Source organism: Ostrea edulis, chromosome 9 (genome assembly GCF_947568905.1).
Source record: "Ostrea edulis chromosome 9, xbOstEdul1.1, whole genome shotgun sequence".
NCBI lineage: Eukaryota > Metazoa > Mollusca > Bivalvia > Ostreida > Ostreidae > Ostrea > Ostrea edulis.
This window is the reverse complement of record NC_079172.1, coordinates 30298316-30314511: the sequence shown is the minus strand read 5'-3', so window position 1 is coordinate 30314511 and position 16196 is coordinate 30298316. Positions and strand designations below refer to the sequence as shown.

Here is a 16196-nt window from a genome sequence, read left to right as displayed (position 1 = left end):
TAATTAATTACAACATTTGAACTAGTTCCTAGTCTAAACTACTTGTATCATAAGTTATAAAACTGAAATATAAACTGTACACGTCTAGGAGTATAAAAATAGAAGATACGATATTGGATGAAACAAAAACTGTAATATATGAAGATTTAGAACTTTTTGATTCATCAACTGTTCCACCACAAAATATAGTCCCTGCCAAACCCCTTCAAAATTTGAATTGACACAAAAAATTTCAACTGGATAGGGCTCAGTAAAAATGGATAATAGGTTTGCACCAATGAATTTAGTGGTAGTTTGTCCTTCGATGTAGAAGATCAGACGATATTTTCATCTCTGCTAATTTCTACGTTGAGTGTTGTGGGTTTGAAGATGGCTGACAAGTCCAATCCTCGCATGGAACGTCTTTACACATTCCGGACAAGGTGGTCCGGATGGAGCTGCTGTCGATGCTTTTCTGTCCTTTCGCGTAACCCCTTCTATTTTGCCAGTCAGGTAAGATTCTCATCGTGTATCTTTGCTCCCATCTTCAAGCTAGAGCGCCAGACACTTCGGTCAAGAGCTAGATCTTCCCATGCAAGGTGAAGATAACGAACAGTGATCAATCTCATAACTCCTATAAGCAATACAAAAATAGATAGATATTTAAAAATTGACTATACGCAGAACAAGCTCTTGCATATCGAATCAGTTGAGATATATAAACACCATATGCAGGTGATATTGGAATATTGCTACACAAATATGGGAAGTTGACGATGGAGAAGCTGAAAAAATATGCTGGAGCTCCTTATTGACAATATCTTTGTGGTCTTTGGTGATCAGGTCTTCCAACAACCTGTTGGAATTCCAATGGGCACAAACTGTGCTCCTTTGTTACCTAACCTGATTTTATATTCCCAGAAAGCAAAATTTATTCAACAACTTCTACCTCAGAAGAACAAATCTCTTACTGTGGCCTTCAATTCGATATTTAAATATATCGACGATGTATTATCTATCAACAATAATAATTTCCATTCATATGTCGATTCAATGCAAGGTGAAGATAACGAACAGTGATCAATCTCATAACTCCTACAAGCAATACAAAATAGATAGTTGGGCAAATACGGACCCCTGGACACACCAGAGGTGGGATCAGGTGCCTAAGAGGAGTAAGCATCCCCTGTTGACCGGTCACACCCGCCGTGAGCCCCATATCCTGATCAGGCAAACGGAGTTATCCGCAGTCAAAATCAGTGTGCCAAGAACGGCTTAACAATCGGTATGAAACACGTCAGACAGTATTTAACCCAATGCGAGGTCGTATTGACGAACTAGATCGTTATAACGACCATATAATTTGCAAAATGCTGACTTCAATCGAGACTTTTGAAATCCCTGTACCATCAACTTGTTTGTCAGTAGCTTACCTCGATTTAAAAACTGACTATACCCAGAACAAGCTGTTGCATATCGAATTAGTTGAGATATATAAACACCATATGCAGGTGATAATGGAATATTGCTACATAAATGTGGGAAGTTGACGATGGAGAAGCTGAAATCATCCCGTTGGTCATACAGTTGAGTTGTCAGTTTGCCGTTAATGTCTACTTTCAATAAAATATCTAAGTATGAAGCAGAAGTGGACGACTCTGTGGTGTCCTTTATTTCGAGCTCACAGGGATATATCAAATCGACATATGAATGAAAGCTATCATTGTTAATAGACAAAACGCCATCGATATATCTAAAAGTCGAATTGAAGGCCACAGCGAGAGATTTTTTCTTCTCAGGCTTAAAATGAAAATTGATTTGTTTGATGTACTCCGACCGACCTGTGAAATTTGCCCCGACCCGATCATTTTTTCTGCACTTGGAAATTTCAATATATATTTTTTTAATTTGCTCCCTGGAAAATAGACATTCTTCGAATTAGTATTAAACTTGATGCCATTTTTTTGGGACTAGTTGTTTTACAGAATTCTTGTTATCAAAATGTCCTTTAAACGTCTTTTAGTTCTGCTTTCACTTTGATAATGACCATTTGTTAATCCGGGAACTTTTCAAACACTTTTCTATGTGAACGATCAAATATACCGCACCATGCACAGCTCCAAATTGTACCACATTATCTACCGACAAGATAGAACAAGGAGCTACGAACTCCCCCTGTCGATGCCTGATCGTATTTATGTACAAAAGTTTGAAAGCCATGTTATTTAAATAAAAAATCACGTGGGATAGCGCACCAAAATTATGGCGGACCACGAGTCGGCGTTTATGTTGGTCTATATTTCTGAAAAGGCACGTATATTATTTTGATATGGGATTATTTAAATGTTATGGCGATTTAATAGGTGAACAGCACTTTTACTTTGCTCTTAAACTGAGACACATGAATGGAACACGATCGTCACAACAATTTGAACGATGCGGGGAAGTCGGCATTAAAATTAATTGGGTAATATTAAAACTTATTGTAAATTGCTGTCATCATGCAATTCACTTGGATATTCATGGATCACATTAAAGTGTTCAAGTGATTGCTATTATGAATGTCGGAATCGACCGGTGGTAATAAAAAGGGGTGTTAATTTATTTATTAACAACTGTAGAGGTCCTCATCCGTGACGAATGCAAAACGTCCTGAGTAAATTTCAGGAGACATTGGAAGATTTACGTGTATTATATACAACTGTACAAAATGATTGTTCTAAACTCTATTCTGTCTGGCAGCGTTATGTGTTTAATGAAAATATAAGAAAATTTGTAAATCTGATTTTCAAAAAAAAAAAAAAAAAAAAAAAAAAAAAATACCGACCTACCTATCCGACTTGAAAAATGTGGGTCGGAGTACATCAAACAAATTTTTTTTTTAATGATGGCCTCGCGTAGAAGTTTTTGAATAAATTCTGCTTCATATGAATATAAAAACAGGTCAGCTAACAAAGGAGCACAATTCGTGCCCATGGGAATTCCAACAGACTGTTGGAAGACCTGAGTGATCACCAAAGACCACGAAGATATTGTCAATGAGGAACTCTAACATAATTTTTATTTCAACTTCAGAGTACTTGTGCGTGGAATCAGAGTGGTGTTTAACAAAGTAAGTTTTTGAATGACTGATCACTAGATATGAATATTTCCGTTTTCCGTTTTTGTTGAAGAAGCAACTGTCTATGATGTCAAAAAGTCTAGGCTTTAATGTATCGTGAGGAATGGTCGTGTATAGTGTTGAATAGTCATAGGTTTTAATGTTATTGATTTGGGGAAAATTCTGTGATTTCAAGTTTACTAAAGTTCTTTGTTAGATTTGATGTAGAACAGCTTGGTGGCTACTTTCAGATATTCTTTGTACCGCTTTTTCTGACCACCTCTGGAGCGTCATCCATTTTCTTGATCCCTGTACAAGAACTGTTTCGGGATGCGGATGTCATCCATTCTTCGAACATGAGCAGCCCAGCGGAGTTGGTCTGACCGCAGCATGGTGTCGATGCTGTACATGTTAACCCGGCTTAGAACCTCAGTATGAAAAGTAAAGATAACGAACAGTGATCAGTCTAATAATAAGTCCTATAAGCAATACAAAATAGATAGTTGGGCAAACATGGACCGCTGGACACACCAGAGGTGGGATCAGGTGCCTACGAGGAGTAAGCATTCCCTCTGGAATCTTGTTATGTCCCGCCATCTGATGCCCAAAATTTTCCGTAAGCAAATTGTGTGGAAGTGGTTTAATTTCTTGGTGTGGCTGGTATACCGTCCAGGTCTCATTTGCATAGAGTAAGGTTGGCAGTCTGCTCTATACGCGCTGAGCTTTGTTGCTGTGGTAATACAACACGGCCCCATACAATTTTGTTCAGATGGCCCAAGGCTGAGCTCTGCTTTAGCTATGCCAGAGTTGACAGATGTTGTGTAGAGGATGGCGTTCTGTGACAGCAAAGATCATGTTCACTGTTCCATGATCGGAGCAAGATCCGCACTGACTTTCAGGTAGATGAAAAAGTTAAATAGTATGCGTGCAAGGATATTTCCAGCGATGAATAGGGGTGAAATTCCTCTGTGGTTGTCGCAGGACTGTATGTTTCCTTTATGCTTGTAGAGGTGAACTATTGAAGCATCCTTTAGGTCCTGTTGTAAGGTTTCCTTTGGCCATATTGACTGGAAAAGTTTGGTCAGTTTCTGAATCGTCAATGGACCTACGAATTTATAGATCTCGGCTGGAATGGCGTCCGCCCCAGTAGCTTTGTCAGTTGAAGCGTTTGGAATTGTGGATGCCAGCGTAGCCTCGGATTTTATTGGTCTTTTGACTGAGCCATCTGTCCTTCATATGCCTTAATTCAGTCTGGACAGTCTGCTTTACTTGGTGTAAAGCAGCTGTGTTGGCTGGAGTCTTGTTTGAAAGATTTAGCTGTAAGAGCCCGTTTTTCTCTTCAATCAGCTTGTCTATGGCCTCATTGTTTCCATCAAACCAGTCCTGGTGAGAGTTCGTTTTAGGACTCAGTATGTCACTGCATATCGAGTATACATTGTTCCTGAAATCCGCCCAGTCCTACTCAATGTTGCCAGAGTTCAAGGGGAATGACTCAAGTTTACCATCCAACTCACTAGCGACTTGCTGCTTGACGTTGACATTATTCAGCTTGTCAATATTCAGGCCTTTGGGTGGTTTCTTCCACTGTGGACACCTAGGAGGTTGAATATGAAAGGTGAGCTTGAATATGATGAGGCGGTGGTCCGTCCAATAGTCTTCTCCACACATTGACTTCGTCACTCGCACATAGTTCCTGTTTCTAGTTCTGACAATGGCACAGTCGATGAGGTGCCAGTGTTTTGAGCGTGGGTGCATCCAGGTGGTTTTTATTTCTGGTTGACAGCTTGATGAGTGTGTTTGTGCTGGACACACAATCTGACGGGGAGTAGACCATTGCTGTTGCATGATCCAACGCCGTGCTTCCCAATAACTTCACCCCACGTTTCTACATCCGACCCGATCCTGGCATTAAAGTCCCCCAAAACCACTAGTTTATTTTGTTCGTGTGTGGAAGCAATGCTAGTGTCGAGTTCCTCATAAAACTTGTCCTTAATATCATTAGGGTTCGTCATGGTGGGGGTTAAGCAACTAACAATTGTATCATTTCTCTTCCCTTTCTGTTGAAGAGTAAGCGTCTTGAAGCGATCGTTGACCCCTTCGGTTAAGCTAGTTAGCATGCCTATTAGGTCGCTTTTGATAGTGAAGCCAACTCCAGGCTCGCGGCGTTCATCCTGTCCATCCCAAAGGAAGGTGCATCCGGCTGTTGGCTCTCTCAGTTGTCCTTCATCGGCAAAACGAGTTTCACTCAGAACAGCAATGCCCACTTTGTATCTTGACAGCTCCTTTGCTATGAGTGTTCTTCTTTCCGGGTTATTCGAATCATCATTGTCTCAGAGTATTCGAACGTTTCACGCGCCGACTGTGATCGGTAACTGTTGTTTTCTTGTTACATAATGGGGATCCCTGTCGGTCGAGGTAAACTAGCCCAGGTTAGTTAAGACGGGCAATGTTTGAGGCACCTTTTCTAGCCCCTCCCCATGCTATGGGAATGCGTATTTCGTTCCTACAGAGGGCTGCTCAGTCTCTCAAGATGTTGCCGGGAGCCTTTGCAGTCTCAGTCAAAGAGCTGAAGACCAGTTATCTTGAGCCACCTGTATGTAGGGTCACAACTGCAGCTTCCAGTGTATCCACACCTGCTGTTTTCGTCGTTTGCCAAGCACTACAGGACTTCAGTGTTTGTGGTGATGTAATGGACTATATGCAAGATGAAATATGATTTGCGCTGATGACTTTGATTTAAGTGAAGAATGGTCGCGCTCCACAAACCTCACTCTCTCGTCTGAATTCACCTTGACCTGGTGGGAGGACGTAGTCGATATGGCTAGAGATGAATCCAGATGCAGTATTGCTTATAGGAGTTATGATATTGATTACTGTTCGTTATCTTCACCTTTTCATATACGCACAATCTTACCTCGCATGAGGTGTAAAGGCATTACTCAGTTAAACTACGAGTCAAACATTATACCCTGTACGAAAAATATAGGATTTATGTAATTCACTTTATCATCAATTACTTTCTTGCATTTTTAAAAAAAGATAAATCATACATACTTAGAGCATGCTACAATTTTCTGGGTAAATTATTCAATTAATTCAGTGTGCACCTATTTTAACTAATCAAGTTTTCAAACTGCTATTTAAAGAATAAAAAATTGTGATATTATGCTTATCATTACACTTACATTAAATGATATCAAAGGAAATATGGTATATTATACTGGTCGACAGGGGATGCTTACTCCTCCTAGGAACCTGATCCCACCTCGGGTGTTCCAGGAGTCCGTGTTTGCCCAACTATCTATTTGTATTGCTTATAGGGTTTATGAGATTGACCACTGTTAGTTATCTTCACCTTCCACTATATATATATATTGCACTATATTAAATCCCAGCAGACTGGTACACATGTAATTATTTTCATAAAGGTTACACTACCAGAAACTGTATAACACTTACCAATTTGAGATAATGTACGTCCACAATTACAACGCGGCCTAAATACGTAGCGCAACAAGTGCGCACTTATCATCACTGGTATGATTTAATAAAAAGCATAGAGTTTCATAAATGAATTGAATTTGCAAGATACGAAATTAAAGTATATGGAAAAAAGGGGGAAAACTTCAATAAAACATTGAAGTAAATGTTATAAATCATTCTCTCACGAGAGGGCGCGGTACACAATCTTCACTTACACGTGTAGTGCGAGAAGCGCATGGAACTCTGGGTAGAGAATGGTTATAAATATGTAACTTTTCTACTTTTACTTCAAGTAAAAAAAATCAGACATAACACATGCAAAACACATACTGAGAATCAATATTGAATTAAAATCGTAAAGGCAAGATACATTCTGTGCCAACCACCAACTGGCTTTGGAAAAAGAATGATTTTTCAACTAATGCCAAAATTTTCTTTCTGATGATCCCATCGCCATCTTTATGAAAAGTAGTTCGCTGGAATTCTCTATCCCACAATGCCTGCATAGAAGCGTTTGGTTAGCTGCAATAATGTAGCCCTCTCCTATTTTTCTTTCTGACGTGTCCGGAAGTCAACATTTCGCAAATTCTGTGATCTAGTTTGCCAATACAACCTATCATTGGATCAAATACGTCTTGCTTGTATCATACCAATTGTTGGGCCATTCTTGACACATTGACTTTGACTGCGAATTACTCCATTTACCTGATCAAGACATACGGTTCACGCTGGGTGTGACCGGTCGACAGAGGATCACTGCATGTGTACAAGCAGATGACCGTAGTATATATCACAGTCATCTAAATATGGCAGCTGAACTCATTGGTAAAAATTTTAAAATCACGATTTCAAAAGATTGATTATTCATTTTCATCATTTTACGATAATTATCAGAATCCAGTGGCGTGTTATTAAAGTTAGTCACTGTAGTTGTCTCCAAAGCAAGCTTATTTATCGATGAAACGTCCTCCAAGTTTTGCAGTATGATGACCATACCCTAAGAGATATCTCTTAATGTTATAGACATGCCCTTAATAAATTGACTACAATGGTTACTCCTGACTATGACCTATGTATGCCAAGTTAAAGAGATACATGTATTTATTTTTCGAATGAATGGTAATTTTTTGAAGATCCTAATATATACTACGGTCATCGGCTTGTACACAGTGAGAGGACGCTTACTCCTCCTAACCACGTGGTCCCACCTCTGGTTACTCCGGCGTGCTAGAGGTCCACGTCGAGATACTTTTGACTTGATGCCGAGGAATGTAAGGGGCGTTAACCGAGGCTCTAACTTGTTGGAGTAACCTCTGGTGTATCCAGGGGTCCGTGTGTACCAAACTCTTCATTTTATATTCCTTATAGGAGTTATGAGATTGATCACTGTTCGTTATCTTCACCTTTCACAATAACCCATTGCATTGTAAGATAATACCCCCATTGTTTTAAGTATTAAGCGTTCATTTGTAAAGAATTAAAAATAACTGATATTTAGAATGTATTTAATTATTTTAAAAAAATGACTAAACATATATTTGCATTTTTAACTAAAATGTATCAATTAAAAAAAGTGCTCTGCATTATCCCCCCTGTAATGAACTAGTTTTCAAAGACAGAATAATAGCAATTTTATTATATAGACATGGTATGCTTGCAATGTTAACTTCCAAGACATTCAAAATACAGTATAAAAATAACAAACATAGAACTAAAATAGAGTAACTTGTTTTATTTAAAGTTCCTAAAGCCATAAAGTTGTAAATAGTAAGCTATCTATGCATGCACGATTTATGCATAAAAATTATTTGTTTTCTTGGATTTTTTTTTATCACCATAAAGGAAATAAAAAATGCTACAAAACAAACAAAACACACACACGCATTTTGCCCAGTCTTCGCTAAATAGGACCTCTCAAATATTGATTATAGAACAAAAAGAGAAAAATGGATATATACCATGAGAAAAATACCGCAACACATACAGCGAAGAAGTATAATCATTTGTAGAAAGAAACAAATGTAAGTATGACTATCAGAAAAAATATATAAGAAATAATTAAAACTACAAACTCTGATTATAATTCAATGCGAAAATAAATAGTATGAGTTAACAGATTTCGTATACCAAAAATTAGATTCGCAGATAAAATTCTCATGTTATTTATCAAAATCGTGAACTATGGCTATATATAATTACCGTGATTGAAATGTGATATACATGTATATGATTAAAAAGTTATTTTGTAATGCAGTGGGTCCAGTTTCACAAAACTATCTTACGTTTAAGATCTGTCTTAAGACCAAACTTTGTCATAAGATCCATCATAGATGTTTCACAAAACTGTCAGATTTTAAGACATCCAGATACTTGTCTTAAGTCTATACTGAACTATGTTGTGCTAAGAGATAGGTAGCTTATCCGGAGGGAACGTGGTTTCAGGGACAGAAACAATCTATTAGACTACATATATGGAGGGTGTGGACATCATTGATAAGCTTCGTATACCGCGACACGTGTTCTTTATGATGAACTCAATATTCGTTTAGAATATCTCACAGCTAACTTTTCCCTGGGTTTTTTTATGTCCACTTTTTCTTCATTTCCTCCCCCGACTGGACAAAATCTGTTGAATTTACAGCATTGGTTTTAGAAGTGACATCTCCCCAAGTTTCCTTCATAACATTGGAACTGTAGTTTTGTTTTGAAAACAAATGTCTTTTCTTTTCTCCACCTCGTCAAACAATACTGATATTTCAGCAGCTGAAAATTTCGACATCGTTTCATAGATATCTTAAATCTTCAGACACCGATTTGTCCAAGAGCATGCACACTGACTTCGTAACTGCTATGTGGTCACAAGCAAACGCTTTCGATCATTCATTTTTGTAGACACATAGTTGATAGTTTTCGTACTCTTTCATTTCATTTCATTGGCATAATCATGTTATTCGATCCGCGGACTTAACAAAATCGTTATCATGGTTATATGTATAAAGATATATAATTATAGATGGTCGGCACGCGGACTAAATAGTTACTAATACTTTTATATCTTTTACTCATGTTAACTAATCATGCTATTTATTCTGTTTTTAAAAGTCACATTTACGGAATAAATGCTATCGTAAAGTCCGGGAATCGAATAACATGATTATGCCACGCATTTTGTTCGATTAATGCAAAGTTCGTTATAAATTTGCTTACGTATTGCCTGTGTTTGGGTTTTCCCTACCCACCCACACCCTCGTTTACGGAATACCTTTTTTGTATTCAGTATATTATTTTGTTGAAAAAAAAAAACAGCAAAAAAGTGCGGCGTTGCTAACTTGTAACAAACGTGTCAATCCTATTGTCTTTTTTCTTTATATTTCAAATTAGTTAAGCAAATATAAAATATAAAATGAGGGAGGAAACTAGAAAATAGACCTTTGATATAGCGTTTCTATAAAAATATCATTCAATGTTTTCATTTTTGTATCACAATTTCTTAATTGAAATAGTACACAAACCGAGTGTAACATTTGAAATACAAAATAAAGTGTACGGTCACATACTACAAAAAAGAAGTACAATGTATTAAATCTTATAAATACGTTAAATCATTACAAATACATGTTACTAAATTCGTAATATTTCAACTTCCTATTTATATCTTTACATACTTTAATCTTTCATATACATATACATGTAACATTCAAATGTATCCATGCAGTTAAAAATTGATAAAAGAAGCACGGTATTTTACAATGTAACGAGTATAACAAAATCGAAAGATCTATCTTAAGATTTCTTAAAGTTAGAATATTTTTGTGAAACGATAATGTCGTATCTTTTTATTGTCATAAGTCAGATCTTAAGACACTCTTATGATCTATCTTATGACATACCTTAAGATAGTTTTGTGAGACCCGGCCCAGGTCTGCAGTTAATGTCAGTCGTCTAAAAAATTGAAGTACATGAATAATTTTTAGATCACAAATTATTAACCTGAAATTTACAAAATGCATATTTATTTAGTATTTTCGAATGGAAGACCAAATCAATTTTTTTAATTTTGGAAAGTCATTATGTTTGTGAACAAACATCAAAAGAATATTGATATTAGTACTGAAAATTGGAATGATAAAACGAGGTCAATTCTGTCGATAAGAGTTTTGTATGTATGCATGACAATATTCGTCAAAAACAGCATTGTACATTGATTCTGTGCAAAATAAACGAAAAACAGAATTTGTCTCCATTTCCATAACAGGCTGTTGTACAATTTTATTTCTGTTGTACAGTTTTATTTCAAAGTACTATGCACAACGCGTTCTTAAGAGACACCCTAATAAGTATAACATGGCAGAGGCCAATCCAGAAAATTTTCGAAGCGAGCATGTGACCCAAGTTTGTACCTTTTCCGACCAAAAGGAGGGATGGGTGGTTGATGAGCCCGAAATGACCATAAAAAAGACTACATTTGTTAGAAATGTTTAACCATTATAAAAGGGGGGAGCTGAAACCCCCGTAATATCCCTTTAAATCCGACACTGCCAGGCACGTACAACGTGGCATCGTTTTCAGAAAGGGGGAATGCAAGCGGAGGATAAGTTGACTCTTCAGTAGTCATAAATTCTTGCCAAGATACAAAATAGATAAACAAAATAAATCATAACAAATCTCAAAGATTTTCTTTTTACCAAAACTTCAAAATCCTATGTCGTGGGGGGGGGGGGGATATTTCGTTAGATGTCTTTTGGTTCTGCATGTCTTATAATGTCAGACATCGTCATATCAGTGAATTTTGAAAGTGAGTTTAACGCTGGAGTGTGGGTGCAAAGAATAAGGAATATAAAACATCTTTTCGATTGTCCCTTACTGTTTTGCAGTCTCTTGATAAAAAGTATCCTCTTGTCATTCAAAACTAACATTCTAAATGCGTATATACATGTACATACTCCGTACACAGGGAAGTATCGTTCATGGATGATATCCACAAAACACAATTCGTTGGTTTGAATAGAGAGGCACAGACTTCCACTCGTACCCCTTCAGCTCGCCGTTCGTGTATGGCATCATGATTATTCCTTCACCGACGCTTTCAATGTCTCCAGACCAGAAATTGGTGAATTTTAACTCCGAACGATCCCCAAATAGCGATAACCATTTTCCATCCGATGATTTCTCTCCGTCTATAATCAACTCGTGAGTTTTTGTTCCCAGGGTATTGTTAATGAATGAATCTAAAGAATTAATTTTAAAAAACAGAATCATGCCCCTGTTTCAGAATGTGACTGATACTTGATATAGAAGATACACTGATTAAATTTACTAATGAAATCTAGTTACTGTAAAACAACTTTTATTTGCGTGCGAGATATTTTCACGGTTTGCGAGAACATCATCGGGGATACATGTATTTCTCGCCGATAACCAATACTAATAATGTCTTTCGCATCTCGGTCACAAAAATTAGCCGCCGCGAACCAGTTCATCGGAGATAAATCGCGAAATAAAGTCGTCGCGAATAAAAGTTGGTTTACCATATCTTACGATGAAACACTTTTTGTGCAGAAATTATTGTTGGTTTTACGTCCTTTCTGAAAATTTTCACGGATATTGAAACATTACCAGCTACATATATACCGGTAAGCTGCCACAAGATTTAAAGCTTCAGTGTAGGTTCTTGAACGTTCTACGCAAAATTTACGTGACCTCAATTTTCAAGGTCATATCCGAAAGACCCTTGATTCTCACTTATAAATGCCGAGTATTCATATCTACGTCTTTTATGCAGTAGTAGCACGAGCGGTGCTCGAACTCACGGCCTCCCGGTTATAAAGCGAACGTTCCAACCACTGAGGTACCGCGATCGTTGTATGTCTACATATCGTTGTTTTCTATGTTTCAAGTATTTCCGAAAAGGAGAAGGAAATTCACATTTGTTGAGCGGTGTTCCATTCACTGAAGAGACTATGAGAAACTAGTTTTTAGAAATATTGCAGTGTCTGTTTAAGACTGTATAACATCGCAATATGATCCTGTATGTCGTTGCGGCAACGCAGTATTTATAAACGCAGTAAAATGGACACACAGGATCAAATCACGATGTCACACAGTTTCAGAAGACTGTACAACGAAGTCGGCACGCTCTTGCTGATCACATGACGTTTGTAGTACACTTAGAACTTATACGTCATCAACACACAGGTATCGTAGTGAGAGCGTGTAGAAGTGTAACTAAGATAACCCGAGTTAGTTCACGATTATGCTGCGCTGTTACTACGACCCTAATGCTCTCATCACGATACTTCCACACTGCTTGTACGATTATAACGTTTCTACCCCGCTCTTTATACGACTTTACAGCGTGTCTTGTTGGTCTCGATCCCGCTACGCTTGTTTTGAACATGTTCAAAATAAGCCTCGCGAGAGCGTATCTTCTAGGGCTACCACGTTTTGATCGTAGTACAAACAGGGTATGTGAGTGAATGAGGGTGGGATGGGGGTAGACGTTTAATTTTTAGCAGCGACTGCTCCTCCGCTAATTGTCCGGCGTTAAACGTGAAATTATATCTCCTCGAAAATAAAGGTACTGTATCATGAAAATGAACCTTCACTGCTACCTCCCTGCGTGCATGCATGGTTCGAAACTTGTGGCACTACACCTACAGCCAGTAAAGTCTCTATATGAGTAAAAAATTCACAGATCTGACGTAAAGCAACAAACAAAAAAGATTCCACACTCCCAATTAAGAAAGCAAAATTTTACCCACATGCTAAACTGCTCACAAAAAGATTTTCCTCCGCCGAATCAATTTTTAGTAGAGTTTCGTTTCTATCGTTACAAGTTTGAAACGCAGAAGATTTTTGGAAAGTGTGTCCAGCATATCGCAGACAGTACTGGAATTGTCTCGTGTAGTAATGTCCTTTGTGACAAGGGCCTGTTAAAATAAGAGTTCAAGATTAAATTAGATCTTTGGAAAATGAATATCATGAGGGGACGTTTTGATATTTTGTGGCATTAAATGAAACCAGTATCACCTACAGCTGGTGACGTCTCAATATGAGTAAAATAGTCTCAAACGGACGTAGAACAAAGTGTCATCTATAATAATAGCTAGCTCATATCACATATATCACCTATTCCATTTGAATTCATGATGTCACGTGTTCGTGTGATACCCCTATTTGTGTATAACAGCGGGGATCCGAGTTAGAATAGGTCCTCAGTATCCCCTGCTTGTCGGATGAGGCGACTAAATAGAGCGGACCGCAAAAACCGATGCCCTGTGTCATAGCAGGTGTGGCAAGATAAACATCCCTCCCTACCCAAAGGCCGTAAGCACAGAATATAGGCCTTAAAATTTTGATGCCCTTCGCCGGCAATAGTGAAGTCTCCATATGAGTGAAAAATTCTCGAGAATGATAATATTTGTGAAAGTCGGAGAAGAAAAGCGTCTTCATAATTGAGACAACTTTTAATTTGAAAAATCGTTCTAAATAATTTCCACTTTTCACGCATTAAAAATAACAATTATTGTATGTTCATGTAGTTCGTGTTTTGGGTTCCGTTCTGTAAAATCCGTTTTAAGTAAAGGATGGTTTTTTTTTTCTTTTTTGTTTGGAACTCTGGGAAGACAAAATTGTTGTTTGAATTTCATCTTTTCATCGATGTCTGTCATATTTCTTTTTCAGCTACATTGTTTTGAAGGAAGGACAATTCATTTAGTATAATATCAACCACTGGAAAAGGTACGTGATGCCGTCAATTTCAAATAAATAGGTGATACATTGTATTACCTATATTCGAATAGGTGATATTAATACCAAAATGGCACCTCATATGTACTATGCTTTTCAAATAAAAAAAATCCCTTACGTATTTTGTTCCGTTGATACAATTATTGTCTTTTCATGATTTTCCTGAACAATTTAATTTTAAAATGCTCTTGTCTTGAAATAATTCTTGCGTTATAATGGGAGGCTCTCGTATAATGACGCAAAACTTTAGACAATGTGTTGTACTGTATCTACGAGGAAGTAACTAATGGCTGTCGATGAATTAGTGAGATTCTACATCGAGCTATATCTTTCAAATAATGACATTTTGAGGTTTTTGTCTACTAGTATTAGTGATCAAATCAATATGAACACTACGTCGCTCCCATGATTCCGTTAATAATATAATGATACGATATCTTCAATTATTTGAGTTTATGTTAATTTGGTGCTCCAAAGAAAATATCCGAGCAATTTTGAAAGAAATTTGGAGACGAGGTCTTTGAACAATGCAGTATAGCGGTTTGATGCATCCTGATACATACATGTTTTGAAAATCTAAGGAAAGAGAGAAAATATTGATGAATAACTTATCGGAGGCACGCACTTATCAAAATAAGAACAATAATCCTGACATGTCTTCCGTACTCGAAACAATTTTAGAAAATAGTTTCCGCGTTGCTACGTAAAGGTATTGCGTTGTTATGCGAAACCTTTACATTATATCGCGAAACTAAAGTCTACCCAAGAAAATAAACTCAGATAGACTTTCGTAAACGGGAGCTGTAATTAGAGGTATATAGAAAAGGTGATCTATTTTTCTGCGTTTTCATTCTAAACTTGCTTTTTGGAGAAATTGACTTATTTGAGTGCTTACCATTGTCGGAATAAGTCCTCCAGCCAGTAGAAGGAATGCCTATAAGATCCAGTAAAAAGTGCGTCCAGTACAGTCGACAGAGCATTTGCTGGGGATGAATCTGGAATGATGTACAGCTGACCAAATTTACACATAATAACGAACATTCCGACAACGTGTGTGCTGACGTTTGAAATAGTAAGGCGTGTTGGAACATAATGTCATTCAATTCATCACGAATGGAAAACATGGAGGAAACCCGAAGTTCTGCTGAGTTTGAAATAAGAATATTTAGAACAAGGAGGAAAAACGCTCCTGGCTTGACGCAGGACATGTTGCTTTGGCACCTAACGCTCCTCTGAAGTTTTAAAATCAATTGTATACTGCCAAAGATTGACAAATTTCATATTGCTATAGTCAATATTATAATACCCAGGTAAGTAAATATTATAATTTCTAAATCTATAAATGTATTTTACCGTCACAGTCATCCATTAACATTCGATTTTCAAACCGACCGTTTGTCTTTTATAAACATTTTGTCGTGGCTTTCAATCGTATATATTCGTAGAACACATCACTCCATCATCCTTTTGAAAGAATTGAAAAAAAGAAAGCCAAAGACAACCCTTTCAATCAAAGAAAAGAATATATATTCTCCAAAAGGACCTCTCTGATTAAAACAGAGTATATATCGTAGAAGATGGAAAGGTTTAACATGATCAAAGTCGATGTAAAGTATAATGGTATTATTGTCGTATCCAGTGTGGTCCCATAGGAAATAAGAACTTGTGCTTTCATGGGTTATCGGAAAGTGCAAATCAATGCAACAATACTGGTATAGTCATTATCATAAGTTTATTTAGTTCAAACTTCCAGTCTTATTCAAATTGCATAATATTTTAGGATCATACTAGGATTGGATACATGTATCTCTATTTCATTGTTTTTGTCAGTTAAATTGGTTCGCACCTCATATTTGGAGTAATGTAAATTTTTTGGCAAATGTAT

At 37.1% G+C, this 16196-nt stretch overlaps 1 protein-coding gene across 1 annotated transcript; it reads right to left on the bottom strand.

The window, feature by feature from the left end:
- Positions 1-11330: 11330 nt before the first annotated feature.
- Positions 11331-15519, bottom strand: LOC125660321 (uncharacterized). The gene is made up of 3 exons (XM_056150706.1): positions 15207-15519; positions 13324-13491; positions 11331-11790 (listed from the first exon to the last, which is right to left on the bottom strand). The coding sequence occupies exons 1-3, from the start codon at positions 15517-15519 to the stop codon at positions 11528-11530; spliced, it is 744 nt and encodes a 247-aa protein (XP_056006681.1). The 3' UTR covers positions 11331-11527.
- Between the last annotated feature and the right edge of the window lie 677 nt (positions 15520-16196).

Excerpts from the sequence above, each read along its gene's own strand:
- LOC125660321 (XM_056150706.1), bottom strand. The coding sequence starts at position 15,519 with ATGTCCTGCGTCAAGCCAGGAGCGTTTTTCCTCCTTGTTCTAAATATT. Across the intron at positions 13,492-15,206 it reads GAGGACTTATTCCGACAATG|GCCCTTGTCACAAAGGACAT; the intron begins GTAAGCACTCAA and ends TTATTTTAACAG. Across the intron at positions 11,791-13,323 it reads TTTTGTGAGCAGTTTAGCAT|ATTCATTCATTAACAATACC; the intron begins GTGGGTAAAATT and ends TTAATTCTTTAG.